General features: G+C 46.4%; 2 protein-coding genes across 2 annotated transcripts; one reads left to right on the top strand and one right to left on the bottom strand.

The window, feature by feature from the left end:
- The first annotated feature begins 767 nt into the window (after positions 1-767).
- On the top strand, positions 768-13,527 carry PSME1 (proteasome activator subunit 1). Its single transcript, XM_029285318.1, has 11 exons — positions 768-952; positions 1,951-1,983; positions 3,327-3,389; positions 4,502-4,603; positions 7,010-7,076; positions 8,440-8,537; positions 8,630-8,698; positions 9,453-9,520; positions 11,657-11,711; positions 11,816-11,902; positions 13,353-13,527. Exons 1-11 carry the CDS (start codon positions 914-916, stop codon positions 13,431-13,433), a joined length of 762 nt encoding a protein of 253 aa, XP_029141151.1. The 5' UTR covers positions 768-913; the 3' UTR covers positions 13,434-13,527.
- A 570-nt stretch (positions 13,528-14,097) lies between these two features.
- Positions 14,098-25,841, bottom strand: EMC9 (ER membrane protein complex subunit 9). Its single transcript, XM_015822232.1, has 7 exons — positions 25,805-25,841; positions 24,586-24,644; positions 24,236-24,446; positions 18,891-18,967; positions 18,718-18,787; positions 17,384-17,478; positions 14,098-14,479 (listed from the first exon to the last, which is right to left on the bottom strand). Exons 3-7 carry the CDS (start codon positions 24,443-24,445, stop codon positions 14,299-14,301), a joined length of 633 nt encoding a protein of 210 aa, XP_015677718.1. The 5' UTR covers position 24,446; positions 24,586-24,644; positions 25,805-25,841; the 3' UTR covers positions 14,098-14,298.
- Positions 25,842-27,867: the final 2,026 nt, after the last annotated feature.

The following is a 27,867-nucleotide window of genomic DNA, read 5'->3' as shown; positions in this document are numbered from 1 at the left end:
TCTATCTATCTATCTATCTATCTATCTATCTATCTATCTATCTATCTATCTATCTATCTATCTATCTATCTATCTATCTATCTTTCCATTTTTCTATATATCTGTCTGTGTGTCTGTCTCTGTCTCCATTTTTCTATTATTTCCATTTTTCTATATTTCCATTTTTCTATATCTACCTACCTACCTACCTACCTGCCTGCATTTTGCCATCCATCCAATCCAATCTGGCTGGCTGGGGAATTCTGGGAGTTGAAGTCCACAGCTCTTAAAGGGGCCAAGAGCGGAGAAATTCCGCCTAGACTAGAGAATTCATCCCACCGAAACGAAACGAAACGCCCGCGGCAAATCCGAGGACCGCGCCCGACGGTTGCAGAACCCCGGGTCTCAGCAAGCCCCCCCCCCCCAATCCCCACGTCCCCTTCCCCCAATTCCTTTCTTTTGCAATCGTGGAGGATCCGAAGCGCTTCTGCCAAAGGAAGCCCCGCGGGTGGGCGGGGGCCGTGGGCAGCGCCCGGCCTACCTTGCAAGGCGGTTGTGCGTGTCTGTGTGTGTGTTTGTGTGCAGGACCAGGAGTCGCCCCGCTGCTGCCAATTGGGGGAGCCTGCAAAGCAGCCGGTGCACGCCAAGCCGCCGGTGCAATTGCAGCGGGGAGGAGGCTGGCCGGCCGGCCGGCTGCACCGGTTGGATGTCGGCCTGCCGATCCGCCCGGCCCCGGCCCCGCCTCCCTGCGCCGGGAAGCCCTGCCCGGTTTCTTTTTCTCTCCTCCCGCTTCTCTTTCGTTTTCGCTTCGCGCCCAGCTTGTGCCAGCCGCTTCCCGGATCCGCCGCCTTTGCAACCCCCCAGACTCGGGTCAGCCGTTCAGACGTGCAAAAAAAAAAACAAAACCCCAAGCCCCGCTGCTCCCCCACTTCCGATGGCCACCCTGGAGATCTCCCCCGCGTGCGAGGCGCAGGTAAACGGGGGAGGGGGGTCGCGCGTCCCCTCCCACCGCGTGGGAGCTGCCTCCCCTGTTGGACTTCCGCCTGGAGGGCGGCTGAGCGGGTTTAAGGGGCTCCTCTTCCAATGGGAACAGTCCAGCGCGGCTCTTTTTGGGGTGTTTTTTTTGGGGGGGAGAGAAAGCTTCACCTGTTGGACTTCAGCCTGGAGGGTGACTGAGCGGGTCTAAGGGGCCTTTTTTTCCCAACGGGAAAAGCTTCACCTGTTGGATTGCTCCCAGCAGCCAGGCAGGGAGGGACCCTGCTAAAAATGGAGAAGGGGAAAAGGGGGGGGGGCTTGGATTGGGCCAAGAAATCAGAGCAAGATCTGGGGGAGGATGAGGGGGAGGGACCTGTTTGAGGAGAAAAAGCTTCACCTGTTGAATTGTTCCAAGCAGCCAGGCAGGGACCCTGCCAAAATGGGGGAGGGGAGGGGGAGCTTGGATTGGGCAAAGAAAACAGAGCAGGATGGGGGGGAAGGGGGGTTCAGGACTTGTTTGAGGCGAGAAAGCTTCACCTGTTGAATTGTTCCAAGCAGCCTGCTAAAATGGAGAAGGGGGAAGGGGCAAAGAAACCGGAACAGGAACCCCAGATCAGAGTTCGGGCCTGGACTGTTTTGGGAGTAGGCGGGCTGTGTTTTTTTGCAGGAGGGTCAGTAGGGAGAAAGCTTCACCTGTTGGATTGCTGTGGAGCCCCGGGGCTGAAATGGAGGAGGGGAGGGGGCCTGGATGGGGTGCGTGTGTGAATCAGGTCCCCAGTTCAGAAGCCTGCAGGCAGGCAGGGAGGGGCTATCTTGGCACCCCACCCCGTCTCCTGTCAAACGGCCGGCTGAGCGAGACGTCCAACAGGTGTAGGGGGGGATCGGGTGTCCCGGCACCTGGCGAGGCGCCCGGGGTCCTCTTCGGCGCCAGCAGCTGCGGCTGCTTCCCAGTTTTCGCTTTCCTTCCCCATCCTTGTTTCTCTTTCTCTTCACCAGGTGAACTCCTTCAAGGAGAACCTTTGCGTCCAGGTGAGAAATTGGGGGGTACGGTTGTCCTCCTCTTCACACACAGACACACAAACACACACACACACACACACACACACACACACACACACCGGAGAAAATCTGTGCCAGTGCTGAGTCCACAGCGACTTGTTGGGTCTTCAATTCCTCTGCCTTCTGCTTCGTATCTTTCTGTAAAATATTCTAAAAAAATATTGTTATTTATTATTATTAACATTATAAATTATTATTATTATAATAATAAATTATTATTAATATTATAAATGATCTAATGATGCGCCCCCCCATCCCAGCAAATGTAGAGAACGTATAGAAATAAGAAAATACAGAAATAAAACACAGGAATAAAAAGACCAGATGAAAGGGCCAGAAATCAATAATAATAATAATAATAATAATAATAATAATAATAATAATAAAGCGACAAAACAACAAACAAAAACAGCAATAATAAGACTGCAGAAATGGACAGACTTACTTTAAGGGTGAAAGAAAAAGAAGAAACAGAACATTTTCAAACTTGGGACCTACTTTATCAATGGTTAGAGAAAAGATTTAGGGATTAGGAATTTAATTTGTATTAGTGAATAAGATACTCAGAGAACATGTTTTGTTGAATGATTACTATTGAATTGTATAAAAAAAATTAATAAAACTTTGTATAAAAAAAAGAAAACACAGAAATAAAAAGACCAGATGAAAGAGTCAGAAATCAATAATAATAATAATAATAATAATAATAATGCAACAAACCACAACGAACAATAACAACAATAAACAACAAAACAATAATATTAATTAAATAGCAACAAAACAATAATATTAAACAACAAAGCAACAATAACAACAGTAATAATAATAATAATAATAATAACTGCTTCCATATTTAAAGGTGGTTGCAGGTGTGGGTTATTGGCACCAACCACATTTAGTCCCATAAAACATTACAATTATAAAATATTTTTAATTTCATTGAATGTAAAATGGTTTTTATGCCATTGAATGTGAAATATTTTTAACTTCGTTGAATGTAAAACGTTTTTAATTTCGTTGAATGTAAAACATCTTTAATTTCGTTAAATGTAAAACATTTTTAATTTCGTTGAATGTAAAACGTCTTTAATTTCGCTGAATGTAAAATGTTTTTAATTTCGTTGAATGTAAAATGTTTTCATTTTCACTTGAGGTAAAATGTTTTTCAATTTCATTTCATGGGTAAAAAGACCATGTTCGGCGCATCTACAAAATGGACCCCTGTTCTTTTTTTTTCTTCTTTTCCTTTTTTCTTCTTTTCCTTTTGCTGTTTGAAATCCACTCAGACTTTTAATCTTTCCTTTCTTCCTCAGGCTGAAGAACTCGTTGCCAGAAGATTTCCTGAGAAAGTGGTGGAGCTCAGTAATTTTCTGAAGGTGAGGCTGGCCTTCGGGCGGATGGAGAAACGAAAATTAAAAAGATTAAAAAGAACCGTGAATTATCCGGACGATGAAAGGTTGAAGACACAATTGTTTGCAAAACTCTCCCCCCCCAAACTCAAAATCTGCAACCAAGCCATGCAGCTAGTCCTCAAGTCACGACCACAAATGAGCCCAAAATTTCTGTTGCTAAGTGAGACATTTGTTAAGGAGTTCTGGGAGTTGAAATCCACAAGTCATAAAAGGGCCAAGTTTGAAGAGCCCTGCTTGTGGACTTCAACTCCCAGAATTCCTCAGCCAGGCATGCTGGCTGAGGAATTCTGGGAGCTGAAGTCCACAAGTCAAAAGGGCCAAGTTTGAAGACCCCTGCTTGTGGACTTCAACTCCCAGAATTCCCCAGCCAGGCACAGCTGGCTGAGGTATTCTGGGAGTTGAAGTCCGCAAGTCATCAAAGGGCCAAGTTGGAAGAGCTCTGCTTGTGGACTTCAACTCCCAGAATTCCTCAGCCGGGCATGCTGGCTAAGGAATTCTGGGAGTTGAAGTCCACAAGTCATAAAAGGGCCAAGTTGGAAGACCCCTGTTCTAGAGAGTCCCCAAGTTACGACTATTCATATAGTAGCTGTTCCAAATTATAGTGACGCTAAAAAAAAAGTAAGTTTTACAGCCAGTCCTCAAACTTACGACCGTTGCAGCATTTCTAGGGTCACGTGATCAAAATTTGGGCGCTTGGCAACTGTCATGTATTTGTGACAGTTGTGGCGTTGCCTTCCCAACCAGCTTCGGACAAAGTCAGTGGGGGAGAACGATTCGCCTAACATAAAAGGTCATAAAATCGGATGTAACTCACTTAGCAACTGCCTTGTTTAGTGACGGACGTTCTGCTCCCAATTGTGGTCGTAAATCGAGGACTGTCTGTATTACACCTGTCGAGTGAGTTTTCCTACCTTCCTTGATTGTCTTCTTCCTGAAAGATTCTAAAGGGAAGGAAAAACCAAGTGGGCCGCGAGTGCGAATCCCGTTGGCCGCCCAATCTAAAAAAAGACGAAGCTCAGATTAAGGGATTGAGCGCGTCAAGCAGGGAGCAAAATAACTCCGCTGTCTCTTTCTAGGCTCCTGAATTGAACGTGGCGGATCTCATTTCGCTCCGGGCCGAATTAGATATTCCCGTGCCGGATCCCAAGAAGGACGAGGAACGTCGCAAACAGAAGGAGGTAAGCAAAACCCGCAATTATTGCGTTGAAGGTTGTGAGGCTGGCGTTTCGGGTGGACGTTTTTGGCCCATGAAAACGTGGCTGCTCTTTGCCCGATCCTCTCTCTGGACCACGTGCAAATAATCCGTTGACTTGAATGGCTTGCAAAGCGGATGTGGGTGAGTTATTCGTAATCCTGGTTTGTTTGGCCGGTAAGTTAGCAAAAGTCCTTTACGGGGTTTGAAATTCCTATTTTGGTAGCCTGGTTAGCATGCAGAGAGGTCTTAGAACAGAAGAGACTGTATGAAATGGTCTAGGTGGCTCAGGAATTCTGGGAATTGAAGTCCATGAATCATAAAAGAGCCAAGGTTGCCTATTCCTGGTCTAGGGTTTCCTGCCTGAGCAGGGGGTTGGACTAGTTGACCTCTAAGGTCCCTTCCAGCTCCTATTCTATTCTATTCTATTCTATTATTATTCCTTATTCTATTTTATTCCTTATTCTATTCTATTCCTTATTCTATTCTATTCTATTCTATTCTAATCTAATTTCTAATCTATTCTAATTTCCATTCTATTCTAATCTATTCTAATCTAATTTCTAATCTATTCTATTCTATTCCTTATTCTATTCTAATTTCTAATCTATTCTAATTTATATTCTATTTTATTCTATTCTAATCTAATTTTTAATCTATTTTATTCTAATTTCTATTCTAATCTAATCTAATTTCTAATCTAATTTCTAATTATTCTAATTTATATTCTATTCTAATCTAATTTCTATTCTATTCTAATTTCTATTCTATTCTATTCTGTGGGCACTTTTAAGAGGGGTGGACTTCAACTCCCAGAATTCATGGCTGGCTGGGGAATTCTGGGAGTTGAAGTCCTCCCCTCTTAAAGTGGCCAAACACTCAAAGTGTCTTCATCCAGATCTAGAGGACAGATTCATATCCCAGAAAAGTCTGTTGACTCTAAAAGTTCTGGATCTTTTGTGTCCTTGAACGAAAGGCTGATTCTCATCCCGGATCCCCTCTGGAGATCCCTGCAGGGAAGGTTGATCTCTCCTTCCCTCATTCCCCCCCCCCCTTCCCCAAGAGACCCAATCAAGCTTGCAAAGGGCAAAAATCTCCCTTCTTTTTCCAACTGGAATTCAACCAGTCGAAGAGAAGAAGTTGATCCTGTTAGGATTCCAGCCCGATTTAATTTCTACCTTGTCCTATGTGCCCAGAGGGATAAAGGGAATATCTTGGCACCGACTTAATAGTTAAGTAACGCTTGGGGTTTTTTTATTTAATTTATTTAATCCACCCTGCCCTGTTGGGAAACGGCTGTGGGGTGTCTTAATTCTTCCACACCCCAGTTCTTTTGAGCGTGACGAAAGGCATTTTAAAACTCAAGGCTCTGGCAGGCCTGTAATTAATTTTCACAGGTCGTCCTCCACTTAACGAGCACAGCTGGGCCCAATTTTTAGGTTGCTAAATGGAACATCTCATTTTAATGTGCGAAATCTCATTTTGATCATGTAACCCTTCTCCCTCCTCATCTCCTTCCTTCCTCTCTCTCTCCCTCCCTCTTTCCTTCTTTCCTTCTTTCTTTCCCTCTCTCCCTCCTCCCTTCCCTTTCCCTCACTCCGTTCTTCCTTCCCTCCCTCCTTCTTTCCTTCCTTCCTTCCCTATCTCCTTACCTCCCCCTCTCTCCCCCTCCCTCCCTTCCTTCTTTACCTCGCTCCCTCCCTTCCTTCTTTCCTTCCTTCCTTTATTTCTTTCTTTCTCTCTTTCTCCCACTCTTGTTCCTCCATTCTCTCCCTCCCTCCATTCTTCCCTCCTTCCTTCCCTCCCTCCCTTCCTCCTCCCTTTTCTCCCTCCCTCTATTCTTCCCTCCCTCCCTTCCTCCTTCCTTCTTTCCTTCCTTCCTTTATTTCTTTCTCTCTCTCCCACTCTTGCTCCTCCATTCTTCCCTCCCTCTCTCCCTCCCTTCCTCCTCCCTTTTCTCCCTCCCTCTATCTTCCCTCCCTTCCTCCTTCCTTCCTTCCTTCTTTCCTTCCTTCCTTCCTTCCTTCCTTCCTTCCTTCCTTCCTTTCTTTCTCTCTCTCTCCCACTCTTGCTCCTCCATTCTCTCCCTCCCTCCATTCTTCCCTCCCTCCTTCCTTCCCTCCCTCCCTCTCTCCTTCCCTCCCTTCCTCCTCCCTTTTCTCCCTCCCTCTATCCTTCCCTCCCTTCTTCCTTCCTTCCTTCCTTTCCCTCTCTCCCACCCTTCCTCCTCCCTTCTCTCCCTCCCTCTATTCTTCCTTCCCTCCTTCCTTCCTTCTTTCCTTCCTTCCTTCCTTCCCTCCCTCTCTTCTTTCCTTCCTTCCTTCCTTCCTTCCTTCCTTCCTTCCTTCCCTCTCTTCTTTCCTTCCTTCCTTTCCTCCCTCCCTCCCTGCAGAAAGAAGGGAAGGAGGACAAAAAAGAAGAGAAGAGTTCTAAGAAGTCGTCGGAGGACGAAGAAAAAGGTACAGAGGGGTTGAGAGGACATTTTAGGGAAAGGGAAGCGGTTCAGCGGCTTCCAATCAGAGAATCCACGGTATTCCCAAGTCGAGCCTCGCGCAGAAGCCCTTTACAAGGTCAAAAAAAGGTACGATGGGGCTCAAGACTGAAGCTCTGTCCCTTTTTAATGTGTATTAAAAAGGGGCGGATCTTCTAGAAGCGTTTTTTCAACCTGGGCCCCTTTAAGATGGGTGGACTTCCAACTCCCAGCTGGCTGGGGAATTCTGGGAGTTGAAGTCCGCCCATCTTAAAAGGGGCCAAGCTTGAAAAACGCTGCTCTAGACTTTTTTTAAAAAAAAATTCAATTTTTTTTAAGTAACCACAATCCCATGAAAAGACGGGATCAAGACGGGAGCTGAGCAGACCAGCTTCCTGGCTGAGCAGCTGAGTGGAACTGGGTTTAGCGAGGCGGGAAGAGGCCTCTGGCGGAGGGCGTGAAGGCAATTTAGCGTTGGCCCATTATTTAAAAAAAACAACCCTCCTTGATTAACAAGATCTGCCTGTGCAAAGTTCCTAAGCTGAATCTCTTCTTTTTTTTTAGTAGTGATATTATTATTATTATTATTTCTGACCACAAATCCCAGTTTTATTACCTAAGTGCCAGCCTGAGCAAGTTTACAGGGGGTCCTGGACTTAAAACTGTTGATTTAGTGACCTGAGAACCAAAATGGACCCTCAATTTTTTGGGTGTTTAAAAAAAATCAGTTTTGCCCCATTTTACAATATTAGTTGCCTGGTCTGGAATGGTCTAAGGCAGGGGGTCTTCAAACTTGGCCCTTTTAGGACTTGTGGACTTCAACTCCCAGAATTCCTCAGCCAGCGTGCCTGGCTGAGGAATTCTGGGAGTTGAAGTCCACAAGTCATCAAAGGGCCAAGTTTGAAGACCCCTGGTTTAGGGACTCCTGCCTGAGCAGCGGGTTGGACTAGATGACCTCCAAGATCCCTTCCAACTCTGTTATTCTGTTACCATGTTCTGTTCTCCGCATGTTTTAGCCTCCGGCTTCCTAGTCATCTTCCTTGCTCGATCACTGGAGGTTTTTCACCCTTTGTCTGAAATGGCGTAGCAGGGTTTCCTGCTTGAGCTGGGGCTGGACTAGAAGACCTCCAGGGTCCCTTCCAACTCCGTTAGCCTATGTTCTAAGCCGAGGACTACCTGATAACGGAACGTGACAAAACTCTTCTAACCTTTCCATCGAGGAAGCAGTATATTTTCTCTTCCGTTTTGCACATCGCGTGTTTAAGGGCAGCCATGTTTTTCCCAGCGGCCTTTGCAAAAAAACCAAACAAACCCCAATTCTGGTCTCTCAAGTGTCTCTCCTCCTTTCCCAGCTCCACCGTGTGGTCCGGTTTGCCACAACGACAAGATCACGGCTCTGCTGAACCGGGTCAAACCCGAGATCCAGGGCGCCAAGGAGAAACTGAACGTGGTGAGCAACTGCACGAGATCCCTGGCTGATCCCTGTCTTGGCAAGTTTGCAGGAAACACGCTGAGCTGGGATCTGGTCTCTTTTTTTTCCAGATTTCTCTCTGGCTGCAGCTCCTCGTTCCCCGGATTGAAGACGGGAATAATTTTGGGGTTGCGGTGCAGGTGAGTTTCCCTTGTCTCCCAACCCCTCCAGTTCTCTTTTCTTTGGAAATATCCAGATGATTTTCAGAAACTATCTTCCACCGTTACATCAATATGTCTCAAGTTCAGCAGCTTTAAGATGGGCGGGACTTCAACTCCCAGAATTCCCCAGCCAGCCATGTTGTAGTCCACCCATCTTAAAGTATGCTGGCTGAGGAATTCTGGGAGTTGAAGGCCACTCCTCTTAAAGCAAGTTAGCTAGGGAATTCTGGGAGTCAAAGTCCACTCAATCTTAAAGTATGCTGGCTGAGGAATTCTGGGAGTTGAAATCCACCCATCTTAAAGCATGCTGGCTGGGGAATTCTGGGAGTTGAAGTCCACCCATCTTAAAGCATGGCTGGCTGAGGAATTCTGGGAGTCGAAGTCCACCCATCTTAAAGCATGCTGGCTGGGGAATTCTGGGAGTTGAAATCCACCCATTTTTAAAGCAAGCTGGCTGGGGAATTCTGGGAGTTGAAGTCCACCCATCTTAGAGCAAGCTGGCTGAGGAATTCTGGGAGTTGAAATCCACCCATTTTAAAGCAAGCTGGCTGGGGAATTCTGGGACTTGAAGTCCACTCATCTTAAAGCACACTGGCTGGGGAATTCTGGGAGTGGAAGTCCATCCATCTTAAAGCTGCTGAGTTTGAGAAACACTGCTTTACCTTATAATTACAATTAAATTATTATTTTTCCCCTCCCCCTCCCCCCCTCTATCTCTCTTTCTCTGTTCTAGGAAAAAGTATATGAATTGTTGACCTCAGTCCGGACGAAGCTGGAAGGATTTCAAACACACATCTCCAAGTAAGTCTGAATGCAGATTCAAGAAGCGGGCTACTTCCTTCTGTTTCCGTTGTTAAGTGAATCACACGGTCGTTGAGTGAATCTGGCTTTCCCCATTGATTTTGCCCCCTCCCCAAAGTTGCAAATGGCGATCACTTGAACCCCTGAATTCCACAACTGTCGTAAAAACAGCCCCTGAATTTTGATCACGTGATCATGGGGATACCACGACGGTCGTAAGCGTGAAAAACGCTCCTAAGTCAGGGTTTTTTTCCAGTGCTTTTGTAGCTTTGACAATCGCTAAATCAATGTGGACTTCAACTCCCAGAATTCCTGAGCCAGCACGGCTCAGCTTGGAAACCTCTTCCTTTCCCCTCAGCGTGGCTGGCTGAGGAATTCTGGGAGTTGAAGTCCACAAGTCCTAAAAGGGCCAAGTTTGAAGACCCCTGGTATAGGGTTTCCTGCCTGAGCAGGGGGTTGGACTAGAAGACCTCCAAGGTCCCTTCCAACTCTTGTCAGTCTATCCTATTCTAAACCAGAGTTGGCTGAGCTGACATGGGACTTGCCTGCAAAGGATGTTTTTAGGGCTTAAGGGCTTGGTTCATAATACACAATCAATGGAAGCCTAGGGAGCCCCTGGGGGCTTATAAACTGGGGAGACATGAACCCCTAAAACAGGGATAGGCAACCTTGGCTCTTTTATGGCTGGTGGACTTCAATTCCCAGAATTCCTGAGCCAGCATGGCTCAGCTCGGAAACCTCTCCCTTTCCCCTCAGCATGGCTGGCTCAGGAATTCTGGGAGTTGAAGTCCACGAGTCATAAAAGAGCCAAGGTTGCCTAACCCTGCGCCTAGGCTAAAAAAAAAATTGCCTTAAATCTCTCTGCTTTGCCCCGATTTAAAAGAACAGAACTTTTTGCTGCTGGTGAGCTGAACTTTTCAGGCGTGAAAATCTTATTTTAATAGTTTTAGTAGTTCAACCTTGGACCTTGCTTTATGCCTCAACTGCAAGTCACTCCCAAGGAAACCACCTTCTTCCACTGCACTAATCGTCTTGCCCTGAGACACGTCCCAGAGATCGGTCAGATTATAGAACAATCAGATCTGGCCCAACAAGAGGGACCGGTGGAACAATGAATTCTTGCCTCAGGATCCTAAGAGAACCGAGGCCTCAGTCTGCAGCTCGGATCGAGTCTGTCTGCAGCTTTGCAGCTGGCAAAAATGCAGATTTTTTTAAAATTTATTTAAAAAGTTTTCCTGGCAGGGATGGGAAACGCCATCCTCTAGAGCAGGGGTAGGCAACCTTGGCCCTTTTATGACTTGTGGACTTCAATTCCCAGAATTCCTGAGCCAGCCATGCTGAGGGGAAAGGGAGACATTTCCAAGCTGAGCCATGCTGGCTCAGGAATTCTGGGAGTTGAAGTCCACGAGTCATAAAAGAGCCAAGGTTGCCTACCCCTGGGCTAGAGTCTAGATTAGAACTTGACTTCTGGTGATTGGCCCAAAGTCACCCAGCTGGCTTTTATGGCTAAGACAGGACTAGAACTCACTGTCTCCTGGTGATTGGCCCAAAGTCACCCAGCTGGCTTTCATGGCTAAGACAGGACTAGAACTCGCCGTCTCCTGGTCATTGACCCAAAGCCACCCAGCTGGCTTTCATGGCTAAGGCGGGACTAGAACTCACCGTCTCCTGGTGATGGGCCCAAAGCCACCCAGCTGGCTTTCATGGCTAAGGCGGGACTAGAACTCACCGTCTCCTGGTGATGGGCCCAAAGTCACCCAGCTGGCTTTCATGGCTAAGGCGGGACTAGAACTCACTGTCTCCTGATGATGGGCCCAAAGTCACCCAGCTGGCTTTCATGGCTAAGGCGGGACTAGAACTCACCGTCTCCCGTTGATTGGCCCAAAGTCACCCAGCTGGCTTTCATGCCTGAGGCCAGACTAGAACTTACCGACTCCTGGTTTCTAGCCTGTTCCCCACAACAGCCCTGCAAGGTAGGCTGGGTTGACAGGAAGGGACCAGCCCAGAGTCCCCCTTTTATGTTGTGGGAGGACTAGAACTCAAGACGCCAGCGACTTCACCCCGCTTTCTCTCACGGTGAAAATGTGCCTTTAATTCCCTGAGGTTTAAATTCTCTTTTCTCGTCCGTTTCTCAAGGTATTATTCTGAACGGGGCGACGCCGTTGCCAAAGCTGCTAAGACTCCCCACGTGGTACGTCTCCCTCCCTTTCCGTTAAATCTTTGCGTGTCGGGATCGAACTCGAAACGGTGTCATTGCTCAAACGTTTGTTTGTTCCTTCTCTCCGTCACTTACAGGGCGACTACCGCCAGCTGGTCCACGAGATCGACGAAGCGGAGTATGCCGAAATCCGATTCATGGTCAACGAATTGAGAAACATTTACGTGAGTCCTTGTGGGGAGGTCAATGCTGAGGCTGTTTCACCCAACATTTTTATTTCCCCCCCCCCAAAAAAAACACTGAACGATGACCTCAAACACCCCCCCCCCACCGAGAGCTGCAGAATTCTGTACAGGAGTTTCCACAAATTAAAAAAAAAAAAATCAAAAAACTGCCACCTTTCACACAAATCTCTCCAAAATTGGCCAACCGGGAGCCCCGTCCCATCCAAGGATGCCACAGAGAGATAAGCGTTCCTCTCTTAACCCTCCCTTTGATCCATCGGCTGAGAAACTTCGGGGAAATTTAGAAAGAGAGAAAACCGAACGGCCGAAAAAGACCCGGTGATCCATCAAGACAGCCCTTTGCTTTTTTTTTTAATTTGTTTTTTTTTTATGAATTAATTTATTTCTTACTAGCTGAACCCGGCCACTCGTTGCTGTGGCTCACTCTGGTTAAATGGTAGCGTGTGTTGCTTTTACGTCCAACAGATGGCGCTGTTTTTCAAAAAAAAGCATGTTTTTACCTGTCACAGGTGTGACATCTATATAATAGTAGGTATATAAAAACGCGCATATTCGAATGCAACGTTGTGTCAAAATTTCAAAGCAATCGGTGAAGAACTTTCGGAGATTTAAGATTTTGAACAAACGAACAGTTACATTTTTATTTATATAATAGATTAATTAATGACTCTAGTCCCCGACTTACAACGGTTTGTTTAGTGACCGTTCAAAGTCACAACGGCGCTGAAAAAAGTGACTTAACGACCGTTTTTCACACTTAAGACCGGGGGTCTTCCAACTTGGCCCTTTGATGACTTGTGGACTTCAACTCCCAACTGCTGAGGGGAAAGGGAGAGGTTTCCAAGCTGAGCCATGCTGGCTCAGGAATTCTGGGAGTTGAAGTCCACGAGTCATAAAAAGAGCCAAGGTTGCCTACTTCTGGTACAGGTTCTCCTGCTTGGGCAGGGGGCAGGACTAGAAGACCTCCAAGGTCCCTCCCAACTCCGTTATACTGTTATGGTGGATATAGGAGAAAAATAACCTCAAGATTTGAAGTCCACCACACCTTTTTAAATTGCCACGTTCCATTCCGTTCCGTATTTTCTGTTCTGTTCTCTATTCTAATTTTATTCTATTCTATTCCATATTTTCTATTCCTTTCCATTCTTTCCGTTCTCTATTCTAATTTTATTCTATTCCATTCCATATTTTCTATAGTTCTTCTATTGTAATTGTAATTCTATTCTAATATTATTCTATTCTATTCTATTCTATTCTATTCTATTCTATTCTATTCTATTCTATTCTAATATTATTCTGTTCTGTTCTATTCTATTAATATTCTATTCTATTCTGTTCTATTCTCTGTTCTGTTCTATTCTCTATTCTAATTCTATATTATCTTTCTGGCGAGGACCCCTGTGATCTCTCCTCTCCTCTCTCTTCCTAGGCTGTGACCTACGACAGCATCCTGAAGAATTTTGACAAGATTAAGAAGCCCCGGGATGAAAACAAAGGGATGATCTACTAAAAAGTTTAGCCAGCGATCAGGTCATCTCCTGGACCCTTTTTTCCTTCCCTGATCAACTTGATCCTCTTTCAATAAACAGATCTTTAAAACCTGGTGAGAGGAAACATTTAATTTGGGTCCTAAGCGAAGAATTGCGGTTGGGCTTCTCTCTCTGGAATCCGATGGGTTTTATACATATAAAATCTTCTGAAATTCCAGGTAGTCCTTGATTTACAACATTTCTTTTAGCGACCGCTCAGAGTTAACAACCTTGCTGAAAAAAAGGGACTTACGACTTTTTTTCAGACTTAACGACCGTTGCAGCCTCCCCGCGTTCACGCGCTCGAAATCCAGAGGGTTCATATTTACGACGGTCGCCGCGTCCCAGGGTCATGGAATCCTCTTTTGCGACCTCACTTAACAACCAGGTTACTAACTTATCAAATAACAGTGAGTCAAGAAAGGTCTTAAAATGGGGCAAAACTCAATTTTAGCCAACGTCTCGCTTACTGACAGAAATTTTGGGCTCAGCTGTGGTCGTCAGTTCGAGGACTACCTGGATAAAACGGGGAAGGGGTTAAATCCCTCCTTTTTTAAAAAAACAAGAATTTGGTTGGGGCAAATTGCTTTTGCAAAGATGGAATAAATTAAAAACAACAGAAATTTCGAAGCAAATTCATCCTTTTTCTTCTTCAAGAGAGGCGTCTCCTTGTTGGGGCGGGAGGAGATAAGACAGTCAAGATGGCAGCCTTGCCGTTAATAAGAGGCGGGGCCTCAATCACGTGATCCTGGCTTCTATCTGGGCTAATCCGACATCCCGGATGCTCTTAAGGAAGCTGGAGGGAACCAGGTTTAAAGATCCTTACAAATTAGCCCGGCTCCTCCTTCAAGCACTGCCATTGGCTACCGATACCAACTGGGCGATTTCCGTGTTCAGCTGCTGATTGGTCCAGTCTTGTCTGATGTCATCCAAGTGGCTGTCGAAGTCAACCAATCGGGAGTACACTTTGGCCTCCAGGAGGGACTTGCAAATGTGGCGAGAGGCTTCCCAGTCGGTCCACATGACCCTGAAAACATCAAAAGATCCATCAAGAAGAGATCGAAGAGCAATTGGTGCTGAATGGGGATAGGATTTCCTACTTGAGCAGGGGGGTCAGGCTAGAGGACCTCCAGGGTCCCTTCCAACTCTGTTCTTCTGGATTTCTATAAAAGGGGACTTGAATTTTAACTGGTGGGGCAGGGATAATTCCCTCCTCCTGCTAGATTGCCTCTTGGTTAAGACATAACTGACTTTTAACTCTCTTACGAAGCAAAGAACGATTGCTGGAATTGGGGATGTCTAGTTTAATGAAGGGAAGGGCCAGGGGTGATATGATATCAGTCGTCCAATATTTGAGGGGCTGCCATAAAAAAGGGGGGATCCACCTCTTCTCCAAAGCACCTGAAAGCAGGACAAGAACAAACGGATGGAAACTAATCAAGGAGAGAAGCAACCCGGAACTGAGGAGAAATTTCCTGACAGAACAATTAACCAGTGGAACGACTTGCCACCAGAAGTTGTGAATGCTCCAACACTGGAAGTTTTTAAGAAGAGCTTGGAGAGCCATTTGTCTGAAAAGGTATAGGACACGGGGTCTTCAAATTTGGCCCTTTCATGAATTGTGGACTTTGACTCCCAGAATTCCTGAGGCAGGCACGTTGGCTGAGGAATTCTGGGAGTTGAAGTCCACCAGTCCTAAAAGGGCCAAGTTTGAAGTCCCCTGCTTGTGGACTTCAACTCCCAGAATTCCTTAGCCAGGCACGCTGGCTGAGGAATTCTGGGAGTTGGAAGTCCACAAGTCCTAAAAGGGCCAAGTTTGAAGACCCCTGGTATAGGGTTTCCTGCCTGAGCAGGGGGTTGGACTAGAAGACCTCCAAGGTCCCTTCCAACTCTTGTCAGTCTATCCTATTCTAAACCAGAGTTGGCTGAGCTGACATGGGACTTGCCTGCAAAGGATGTTTTCAGCCATTTTAAGGGCTTGGTTCATAATACACAATCATTGGAAGCCTATAGAGCCCCTGAGGGCTTATAAACTGGGGAGACATGAACCCCTAAGACAGGGGTACTCAACCTTGGCTCTTTTATGACTCGTGGACTTCAACTCCCAGAATTCCTGAGCCAGCCATGCTGAGGAGAAATGGAGAGGTTTCCATGTTGAGCCATGCTGGCTCAGGAATTCTGGGAGTTGAAGTCCACCAATCATAAAAGAGCCAAGGTTGTTTACCCCTGCCCTAGGATGAGAAGTGAATCTATAGGGCTGGATAAAGCACAATACCCCTAGATTAGGGGTAGGCCACCTTGGCTCTTTTATGACTCGTGGACTTCAACTCCCAGAATTCCTCAGCCAGCATGGCTCAGCATGGAAACCTCTCCATTTCTCCTCAGCGTGGCTGGCTCAGGAATTCTAGGAGTTGAAGTCCACCAGTCATAAAAGAGCCAAGGTTGCCTACCCCTGGACTAGATAATCCTTGGGCACGGAATACTAATCCAGACACTCCTCAATTTACAAGCATTTGCCTAGTGACTGCAAAAAAAAATATGACTTATGACTCTTTTTCCACACAACTATTACAGCATTTCCCCTACGGTCACGTGATCCAAACTCGTATCCTTGGGCAACCGACTCCTATTTACGACGGTTGCAGTGTCCCGGGGGCGGTTTGTGTGTGTGTGTGTTTGTGTATGTGTGTGTGTGTGTGTGTGTGTCACGTGATTCCCCTTTTGCGACCTTCCGAGCAAGCGAAGTCTGCGGGAGGGGGGGGGAAAGCCAGATTCGCTTAACGCCCGTGAGAAGGCAGGTCATAAAACGGGACAAAACCCACTTTTGACAGCCAAGCGACAGAAATTGCGGGCCGCCCTGCGGCCGTAAAGTCGAGGAATGTGTGAAATGGTATGGAAGTAAAAGACATTATTTTCCACGCCACCACCACCCCGCGAATGGCGTTGGCATCAACGAGTTTTAGCGATCCTTTTATTTCCCTCTTATCTCGGGCCTAGTTTTACCCTTGTTGTTTCTTCCTCCTCGTTTGCACTCTGTTTTAACGTTGCTTAAAGCAGTGGTTCTTAACCTGGGCGATATCGCCCTTCATTTTTCAGGGGGGGCGATGGAACAAAAAGGGGCGACACGGCGAAGGAACAAAAAGGGGGCGAAATGGGGGCGATGGAGCGAGAAGTTTTGGGGACACTTTTGAGACTTTTCGTACAGTGAATCGCTGCATATCTGTCGTACAAAAACATCAGATCGCTCGCTATGAGTGGATTGAATTGTGTTTTCAAATGTTCCTCCAGCTAGCTTCAGTACAGAACGCCGTACCTATGTGAATGCGCATCGCTTATCTTCATGCGCGTTGCGCAGCAGCCTCTACCCTTTTTATATTTCTTTTTGCGTCTTAAATTTCACTTGTAATTTCAATCATTAAATGTTACTGTTTTTCTTTTTGGGCATTTCACTTTCTTGCAGTTGAATTTTGTTTTCAGTGGTCATTACATTTAAGTGTCTTGAATAAATCAGAGAATAATGAAATACACATATCACGAAGTTTGGGAATAAAGTGACGGGTGGCACCAAAATTTTTCACACAGTCGAGATATGGGAAAAAGACTGGAAATAAATTATTTGCATCGATATGTCCTGATGACAATTTTAAAGAAATAAAAAAAAAGTGTTTGCATAAATTGAAGAATTATTTCCTATGTTGTGATTGACAGGTTATGTTCGGGAAGGGGGACGATGACAACTTCCTCATTGACTCAAGGGGGCGATTTGTTCAAAAGGGTTAAGAACCACTGGCTTAAAGGAAACCCTGAGGATCTCGTGTGTGTTTGTGTGTGTGTGTGTGTGTGTGAATGAGAGAGGGAGAGAGAGAGAATACTACTGCAAGATCACTTGTAGGCAAGGGGTACAAGTAAGCCATCGGTAGCTGCAACTCACAGGTTCTTGTCCTTAGGAACCCACTGGTGATCTCTCTGCTCCAAGACGGTGAGGGGAGGAAGCCGAGGGTTTATCGTGAACTTGCGGTTATCCAACTGGGGAAGGAATCAAAGGTAGGAGAAAGCAAATCAGGGCCTCTCTTTTTCTCTGGAGCAATCCCGTGGCAGGAGGCAGCGTGAGCAGAGAAGAGGATGTCTGTCGCTCAAGGCTGGACTGATGGGTCCTTGGGGATCATTGAGTTGGGTGGTTCTGTTGCAGACGTTTCGTGACCCAACTAGGGAACGTCATCGGTGCTAGAAGGGAGGGAGGTTTGAGTAAACTTCTAGCACTGATGATGTTCCCTAGTTGGGTCGTGAAATGTCTGCAAGAAAACCACCCAAGCTCAGAGAGCACCAAGGAGCCCACAGCCCTTTTCCTTTCTTCTTCCTCCTCCTCCTCCTCCTCCTCCCTCTTCCTCCTCCTTGAAAACCTGACTCTTTCTAGCACTGATGATGTTACCTAGTTGAGTCATGAAATGTCTGCAAGAAAACCACCAAACTCAGAGAGCACCAAGGACCCCATAGCCATTTTCTTCTTCTTCTTCTTCTTCTTCTTCTTCTTCTTCTTCTTCTTCTTCTTCTTCTTCTTCTTCTTCTTCTTCTTCTTCTTCTTCTTCTTCTTCTTCTTCTTCTTCTTCTTCTTCTTCTTCTTCTTCTTCTTCTTCTTCTTCTTCTTCTTCTTCTTCTTCTTCTTCTNTCCTCCTCCCTCTTCCTCCTCCTTGCAAACCTGACTCTTTCTAGCACTGATGTTACCTAGTTGAGTCATGAAATGTCTGCAAGAAAACCACCAAGCTCAGAGAGCACCCAGGACCCCACAGCCCCTTTTTTTCCTCCTCCTCCTCCTCCTCCTCCTCCTCCTCCTCCTCCTCCTCCCCCTTCCTCGCAAACCTGACTCCTCCCAGCACTGACGATGTTCCCTAGCTGGGTCGTGAAATGTCTGCAAGAAAACCACCAAGCTCAGAGAGCCCCAGGGACCCCACAGTTCAACCCTGAGCTATAAATATTCTGCGGGATCCAATCTGAGTCGGTCACGGGGACCAGAGGTTTAATCTTCCAAGCTTTCCGACTTAATGCTGGAGCCCATCCTCAAGGCACTTCCCACTCTCTATCCCTAGAATGTGTGCACTGGGCTGTTCTTTGCGTGCTATTTCTGTGGTGCCTGGAGGACTCATCTTGGGACATTATACACATTATCCTGGGACACGTATCTTTGCCTTCATTCGGGCAAATATTGCCTTCTATCGCTATCCCTAAGATCGGTCCACCCAGACCTTCCAAATCCAGGGAGATCCTCACCATGATCAGCACGGCCTCGTCGCAGAGTTCAGCAATGCGCGCTGCAATCTTTTCTGCCAGGGTAGTAGGGCTGCAGGGGGGGGGTGGGGGAAGAAGGGAAGGAGTCAGAGATTCTTTGGGCAGGAAAGAGATCTATCCCTTCGCCCAACGTCTTCCTCCCTCTTCAAACTCACCTTTTGTCATCCATCCCAGAGTTTGCCTGGTAATAGCCAGCCAGGAACAAATCGGACTCGGAGCTCCAGGAATCCACCTGTAAAAAAGCAGGAATGCCCAGGTTGGCAATCTGTTAGATTTAGGAGGAGGGTTAGGATAGCATTTTTTCAACCTTGCCCACTTTAAGAGGGGTGGACTTCAACTCCCAGAATTCCCCAGCCAGCCATGCTTTAAGACCTGTGGACTTCAACTCCCAGAATTCCCCAGCCAGCCTGCTTTAAGAGGGGTGGACTTCAACTCCCAGAATTCCCCAGCCAGCATGCTTTAAGAGGGGTGGACTTCCACTCCCAGAATTCCTCAGACAGCATGCTTTAAGAGGGGTGGACTTCCACTCCGAGAATTCCCCAGCCAGCACTTCAGTTTCCCATTTAATTGTCCTGTCATCCAGCCCATCTTTAATTCATTTATTAATTTAGCTTGTAGCAGGTTGTTTTCACTTTGAAGTCAAGATATATTACAGAGGTCTTCAAACTTGGCCCTTTTATGACTTGTGGACTTCAACTCCCAGAATTCCCCAGCCAGCCTTCTTTAAGAGGGGTGGACTTCAACTCCCAGAGTTCCCCAGCCAGCACTTCAGTTTCCCATTTAATTGTCCTGTCATCCAGCCCACCTTTAATTCACTTATTAATTTAGCTTGTGGCAGGTTATGTTTTCACTTTGCTGAAGTCAAGCTATATTACAGGGGTCTTCCAACTTGGCCCTTTGATGACTTGTGGACTTCAACTCCCAGAATTCCTCAGCCAGGCACTGCCTGGCTGAGGAATTCTGGGAGTTGAAGTCCACAAGTCATCAAAGGGCCAAGTTGGAAGACCCCTGTAATATATTACATCTACCACATTCCTATCATCTATTAAGAAAGTTACAAAGGTAATCTAGCCACACAAGTAGTCCTTGACGTGGTATCATAAGAGTCCTGACTTATGTTTAACTTACTCCTCGACTTACATTCGTTTAGTGACCGTTTGTAGTTACGACGGCACAGATAACAAGTGACTTATGACCGTTTTCCACACATACGGCCATTGCAGCATTCCCGTGTGCTCGCGCGGTGAAAATTCAGACGCTTGGCAACTGGCCCATATTTACGACGGCTGCAGTGTCCCGGGATCCTGCGAGATCCCCTTTTGCAATCTTATGACCAGCAAAGTCAGTGGGGAATCCAGAACAACGACATGACTCACTTAAGAACTGCACTCTCTTCACGACGATGGCAAGAAAAATCGTTAAAACGGGGCAAAACTGGCTGGGGAATTCTGGGAGTTGGAAGTCCCGCCGTCTTAAAGTGGCCGAGGTTAAAAAAAAAACCACAGTCCCAGAATAAGATATAAATATTAAATTTTGAGATGATAATTATGGATGGTAAAGGTTTTATAGTGACTCGGATTGTTTTGGATTTGGATTTTGTTAAAAGGGAGGCTATTATGAAATGATTTAGAATTTAATACTGAAATGTAGCAAGAATACGCTTCTTTTTTCTCTCTTTTTTTTCTTTTTTCTTTTCCCTTTATTCTTTGTTCTTTTTTTTTTTTGGGAATGAGATGGAATTAATAATTGGAGAATTATCGAAAAAGAATAGATTTAAATAAGAGAAACTTGGGGTACCTGAATAGTAAATATATAAGTTAGTTTAAATGTTAACAACATTTGAAAAATTAATAAAGTGTTTATTGATTAATGAAATTCATATAATAAAATTGTTTAAAAAAACAAACAAACAAACACAGTCCTGACAGTTTGCAAACTGCAAAAGAGAGATTGTTAAGGCTGTGTTCCTGTAAATAACTGGCCAGGTTTACCCATCCTGTTAAGCCAAGGTGTCTTGAATTAAAAAAATAAAGCTTCTCTTCGCCCTATGTAGGAATTCAGACTTTACTTTGGCTGCTCAATAAAAAGCAGTCCTTGATATGGGATACACAACGGTGCCCAACATTTCCGTTGCTAAGGAAGACAAGAGTTTAAGTGAATTTTGCCCCGTTTTACGGCCCTTCCTTGCCATATTCTAAGGACCCCTTCTCGCTTTAAACTCAAAACTATGTTCTCTCTCTACTTCTGGGTTCTGCCATGCTCCTGGAGGGGAGAGGGGAAAGCACTGCGGGCTATTGCTTTATTTTCCTCTTATCGCTGCATAGTAACACTTTGCTGTTCCTGCATACTATCTCCCCCCTTGAGGTAGTAAAAGGGGGGGGGGAAGAGAAAGGAATGTGCCTCCGGCGCTCGGAAGGGAAGGTGTGAAGAGCCCGACAAAACATCGCTGCAACCCTGAGACAGCCCGGCATCATCTACTCTTTCCCACAACAGGCTTAACACCTGGGGATTGGCCCATGGGAACTGACCCGGATAAACTATGGGGTGGGGTTTTTGCTTGGGACACTTTTAACCTATTGATCTGAGCGGGAAACCCTCCGATCCTATTATGCCTGCCGTCGTCAGCTTCTCCTAATAAAAGTTCCTTTCGGAAGAAACGGTTCTGCTTTCTTGGGACGAGGTTTTGAAGGGGGCCCTGCCATTAGACAGGATCTGCAGGAATAGTCAGCCTGGAAGCAAAACCCTTAGCGGGGGGGACTTAGCAAACCATGTGGAACAACGGAGCGGAGAGAGAGGAACCTGTTGCAGGGGGGAGACCCTCCTGCAGGGCAGACCCCTGTAAATACTCGAGATCCGGATCCTCCAGTTCGTCGGAAGAAGAGGAGGTGAGAGAGCGCGGCCCCAAGGCCCGGTGGTCCATGGGCGTTGGGAAGAAGGACGACTGGGAGAAGAAAGCCAGGAAGGTGACACTCAGTCATCAACCAGGCTGGAAGGAGGAGATGGAAAGGTCCCTCCATCTCAGCGAGGACGATCGCCCGGAGCATTCCACCCGGCTGTTGGAACAGGCAATGGGCATGATGAAGATAGCCCTCGACTCCATGAAGGAGGAGAAAGCTGAACCCTACCGGGGCACCTTCCGCCTGGGAAACGGAGGGGAGCCTAAACCCGAGATTTCGGACCCAGCCGAAGGAACCAGCGAGCCCGCCGCCGTCGCCACCGCTGCAGCCGCCCCGCGTCGCGTGGAAGCCGCAGCGAGAGGGGGGAGACGACACCAACGGAGGACAGGGGCAGGCTCCATCCAGGCGTTCCCTCCGCTAGATGTGAAATTCCGTGGAGAGTCACGGCGCCTGGGATTCTTCCTAACCCAGGTGCTAGACTACATGGAGGAGTACGGCCGAGACATCCCCACCGACCGCGCCAGAATCCGCATCGTGCAAGCCGCCCTGGACGGCATCGCAGCCGACTGGGTTGTGGGCCTGTACGACGCTGACGCTCCAGAGCTGCTGAATTTCAACCAATTCATGCTCTCCCTGAGGCGCCGGTTCGAGGACCCGTTGGCAGAGCGGAAGGCCCGAGAGCGGATAAAGACGGTGAAGCAAGGCAGGCGACGGGTGGCCGAATACACCCAAGAGTTCCGGACCCTGGCCAGCAAACTAAATTGGCCAGAGGACATCTTGCTTAGCTACTTCAAGGATGGTCTAAACTACGACCTCTACGACGCTTGCCTCCCTCGGGGGGATCCTCACCGGCTGCAAGACTGGTACGTCCTAGCCGAGGAAGCCGAGATCGACCTAGCCAAGAGGCAACGCAGAGGGGGAAGACCGTGGGGGAAATCGCCGCCGGAGTCGGCCCGCGAGCCAGCAAAGGAGCCGTCAACCTCCAAAAGAACCATCGGGTGCTTCAAATGTGGCAAGGAAGGGCACCGCGCCGCCGTGTGCCGTTCCCGCACTCCGACTAGAAAACCAGACCGGACCCTGGCTAGGAAGTCCAGAAAGCCGTCAGCAAAGCCGAAGGAGATGGCCATGAAAGACACGGATACCGTTGAGTTCCCCGCCTCAGCCCAGCGAGGAGCCTACACAGCGCGAGTGTCCAACTCATCCGATGACAACTCCGAGGATGAACCCCTGGTAAGTGGACCCATTGCGCCCCTCACCAGGACAGTGACTTTACTAGCCCCAATTCTGCCCGAAGCTGTAGACGTTAGGGCATTAATTGACTCCGGGTGCACCCGCTGCCTACCCTAGTGGGGAATTTAGGAATACCGGTGAGGAGTCTGAACAAACCGGTTTCATTCGGTCAATTAGATGGGTCCATAGCAGGGGGAGATGCCCCTCCTCCCGTTATGGTTGAAGGGGAACAACATTTTGAAATCAAAGAAATTCTGGACTCTGGGAAATACCCTGGCTCCACTCAATATCTAGTGGCATGGAAACACCTCCCATCCTCCCAAAACGAGTGGGTCCACAAAGGCCATATTAACGCTCCTAAATTGCTAAGAAAGTTCCGCGCCGAATACCCAAACAAGCCTGATTAACCTATGCATATATTTCTATGTCTCCACAGGTGGATCCTATGCATACATTTCTCTCTATGTTTCCACATCTCTCTTTTTTTTAAGGGAGGCAGGATGTCAGAACCCATATTCTGAGGGGGACCCTTTCTTGCTTTAAAATCAAACTCTGTTCTCTCTATACTTCTGAGTTCCACCCTGCTCCTGGAGGGGAGAGGGGAAGACACTGCGGGCTATTGCTTTATTTTCTTCTGTCGCTGCATTGTAACACTTCGCTGTTTCTGCATACTTCCTCTGTGAACTATCTCTCCCCTTGATGTCAGCTAGTAAAAGGGGGGGGGGAAGAGAAAGGATTGTGCCTCTGGCAACTGGTTTATCTCCAGTGTGAAGAGCCCACAACGGACTTAACACCCTGGGATTGGCCCGTTTGAACTGACCGGATGAACTATGGGGGGGGGGGGGTTTGCTTGGGACTCTTTTAACCTATTGATCTGAGCGGGACACCCTCAGATCCTGCCTATTATGCCTGCCATCAGCTTCTCCTAATAAAAGTTCCTTTTGGAAGAAACGGCTTCCACAAGTTCTGTTTTCTTAGGATGAGGTTTTGAAGGGGGCCCTGACAGACCAGCACTTGCCAAGCATCTAAATTTTGTTCGCATGACCGTGGTCGTTAAGTGTGAAAAACAGTCAAAAGTCACTATTCTATTCTATTCCATTTTATTCTATTCTATTCCATTCCATTCTATTATTCTAATCTATCCCATTCCGTATTTTCTATTCTATTCTATTCCATTCCATTCCGTATTTTCTATTCTGTTCTGTTCCGTTCCATTCTGTTCCATTTTATTTTATTCTATTCTATTCTATTCCATTCTATTCTATTATTCTATTCCATTCCATTCTGTATTTTCTATTCTGTTCTGTTCTATTCTGTTCCATTTTATTCTATTCCATTCCATTCCATTTTCTATTCATGTTGAAATGACACACCTGGTTGAGGGCCACCTCCAGCATCACAGTGAGCGACAGGTTGCTGTGGAAAAGGGGGACACAGTCCGTGATGTAGAGGCATTCTGGGGGCCCAGCTGTGGGCCGGCGCTTGTGAGCCAGGAGGAGTCCGTTCACCCCCACGTGGGGATACCGAGCCGCATGGAGGCACATCTTGACGTACGCCCGAGGTGAGATCTCCACTTCACCCATCCTGCCGAGCACAGAAGCCTTGCTGTGATGCTGCTTCAGAAGGTTATCCTAACACCCCCAACCCCTGGGCCTCCAAAGTCTCCCCCATTCAATGCCCCTATGGCTGGGAATGATAGGAGTTGTAGTTGGGACCGCCTCACCTGAGTTCCTCAGAGGTTCCTCTCTTCCTCCTGTTCCAAAGGATGTCCGAATGGGGAAACTTAGGATGGTAAGGACAATATCCAGTGATATAAAATTAAAACGTAATACAATATATAACAAAAATGCCAAATCCAGTCTAAATATCTAGATGACTATGCAATGAACATAATATATGATTAGTGTAGTGTAGAGTAGTGTAGTGTAGTAAAGTATTAGTATAGTACAGCTTAGATTTAGATTTAAATAACATTTATTGTCATTTTTTTCCTGTGGGCACAACGGCACACGTTAAAAATGAAATTGAGTTGCTTCCTCTCAAAAGTGTACACATACATAACACACATTTAAAATATACTATATACAACATATGTATAGACCTACACCCTTACATACAAGTTAGTTCTCGACTTACAACTGTTTGTTCAGTGACTGTTCAAAGTTACAACGGCACTGAAAAAAATGACCTAGGACTGCTTTTCGCTCTTACGACCACTGCAGGCCACAGGATCAAAATTCACACGCTTGGCAACTGACTCATATTTATGATGGTTACACTGTCCCGGGATCATCTGATCCCCTTTGGCATCCTTCCGACAAGCAAAGTCAACGGGGGAAACTAGATTCACTTAACAACCGTGTGACTTGCTTAACAACTGGAGTGAGTCCCTTAACAACTGAGTGGTAAAACAGGGCAAAACTCACTTAACAAATGTCTAGCTTAACAACAAGGGTCTTCCAACTTGGCCCTTTGATGACTTGTGGACTTCAACTCCCAGAATTCCTCAGCCAGCGTGCCTGATTCAGGAATTCTGGGAGTTGAAATCCTCAAGTCATCAAAGGGCCAAATTGGAAGACCCCTGCTTGTGGACTTCAACTCCCAGAATTCCTCAGCCAGGCACGCTGGCTGAAGAATTCTGGGAGTTGAAGTCCACAAGTCATCAAAGGGCCAAGTTTGAAGACCCCTGCTTAACAACATAAATCTTGGGCTCAGTTGCAGTCGTAAGTCGAGGACTACCTGTAGAGTATTATGTAATGATAATATATAATAAATACAATACAAATACAATACACACTAATTAATACAATATAATGTAATAATATTATATGATAATATATGATAATCAGGGTTGGATAACTTCCAATGTGAGCCTCAACAATCCACTGAACTCTACCCCCCCCCACCCCGGATCTTCACAGACTACAATGCCCATCACTCACAGCCCACCCGAGGATGATGGGTGCGGTAGTCCCACGCACACTTACCCCCCCCTCCTCCTCGCCGTCCCTGCGCAGGTTCCGACTGCCGCCACAAGCTCCGCCTTCTGTAGAATGTTTCACTGGGCGCCTACGGATTGGTCAGCAACGATCCAATCCGAGCACAGCTTTCGCGGCTACCCATTTTTTTTTCTCTTTCTCTTCGCTCATTGGGCGCACTCAAGCCCGCACTCTGATTGGTCGGAAGTTGGTTGGTTTTTTTTTCAACCGACGCGCTTAACGTTTTTTTTGCTATACCATGTGACAACGCGAGGCGCCACAACATCTTCATTTCCGGTCTTGACTTGACCTCCCCCTCTCCAAAGACAGACAGGAAAACATCCGCTCTATGTCTTTATGGAAAATCTATGATTATCTCACTCGGAATTTCCCATACAGAAAGAGGATCGACCATAGAGGTAAAATGTCTAGAAGGACTGTGTTTACCGGAAGTACTATCTGTACTGATGTTCCCACTTCCTTTCAATCGTCTCTTCGCCGTCCTGGAACCATAGAGTAGTCTACCAGAGTGGCTTCCGTGGGCCAAAAAACCCCTAAAATCATAGAGTTTGAACGGCCCTTCAACATGCCCCCCAAACCCATCAACCACTGGCAGGTCTGAAATGATGGGACTTGTAGTCAACCCAGAGTTTTCCGAAATGCCAGTTTGGGGTTATATAATGTTAACAAATGGAGCTTTTGAAAGCATATTGTTATATCTAGAAAAGCTGCACCTGTTGAGCTTTAGGCTACATTTAAGTCCAAACCTTGAAGTTTCTACAAAATGGGTTTAAGTCCCCCTTTTTAATTATTTAGACATTTAATATATGTCTAGTGCATTTCGTGTATGGTGCAAAGCTTGAAAATGGCTTAATCTAGTTAACCTATGAAGTAAAAATGAAGCATTTGCTTCCTTGCAGTATCAACCATCTCATTTAAATAAATGTTTCTCAAGCTGGGCAACTTTTAAGATGGAGGGATTGCAACTCCCAGAATTCCCCAGCCAACCATGGCTGGCTGGTGAACTCTGGGAGTTGCAGTCCCTCCATCTTAAAAGTTGCCCAGCTTGAGAAACATTGATTTAGAACAGGGGTTGTCAACCTTGGCTCTTTTATGACTCGTGGACTTCAACTCCCAGAATTCCTGAGCCAGCCAGGTTGAGGGGAAAGGGAGAGGTTTCCAAGCTGAGCCATGCTGGCTCAGGAATTCTGGGAGTTGAAGTCCCCACGTCATGAAGGGGCCATAGTTCCCCCATGCTGGCTCAGGAATTCTGGGAGTTGAAGTCCACAAGTCATGAAGGGAGCCATAGTTCCCCCATGCTGGCTCAGGAATTCTGGGAGTTGAAGTCCACGAGTCATAAAATAGCCAAGGTTGACTACCCGATTTAGAATGATGGTTTTATATGATTTCTAATAACTATTTCACTTTTCTAAAGAACAAAAACTGAAGACCATTTCTATAGCCTTATATCCTATATTCCCATTTTTCTTTTGTTGGTCAAGACTATTTCAGGTTTTATTTAAAGACATTGTTAAGATTTGGAAATTGGACTAGTGAAAAGCCAGATGACTCTCTCAAGAAATGGGCACTTTCACCTCCTGATAGACCCCCAACAGCTAACTGCTGCTACATTAATACACCCACAAACTACTTCCTTATTTTTCTATTCTGAACTACTCACAGACAGTTGCTATTACTTTTTAGTGGGTAAGAAAATACATAGATATTTATATTTTAATATTCATCAGGAAAGATCAAGGCAAAAAAAAAAGGTCGGCTCTAGTAAGGGAAAATTAACTAGATCATCTAGCTATTTATTTAAAACAGCATGTTTATCAGACATGCTAATTCAGATTTTAAAGTGATCTTGTTTCAGGCTTGAATTTCAGCTTTCTTTCTACTGATTTTTACACTGAACACAGGCAGAGATAACCTCTATGAATGTGATTAGAACCATCTTCTAGGGGCAGTATTAAGTATCCTTAAGTACGAAGGTTACATATTCTTACCGTGAAAGCTATTTGGAA

Source organism: Protobothrops mucrosquamatus, unplaced genomic scaffold, assembly GCF_001527695.2.
Source record: "Protobothrops mucrosquamatus isolate PMUCROS unplaced genomic scaffold, P.Mucros_1.0 scaffold1499, whole genome shotgun sequence".
NCBI classification, from domain to species: domain Eukaryota; kingdom Metazoa; phylum Chordata; class Lepidosauria; order Squamata; family Viperidae; genus Protobothrops; species Protobothrops mucrosquamatus.
The sequence above is the reverse complement of the archived record's forward strand: the minus strand, read 5'-3'. Positions and strand labels throughout refer to the sequence as shown.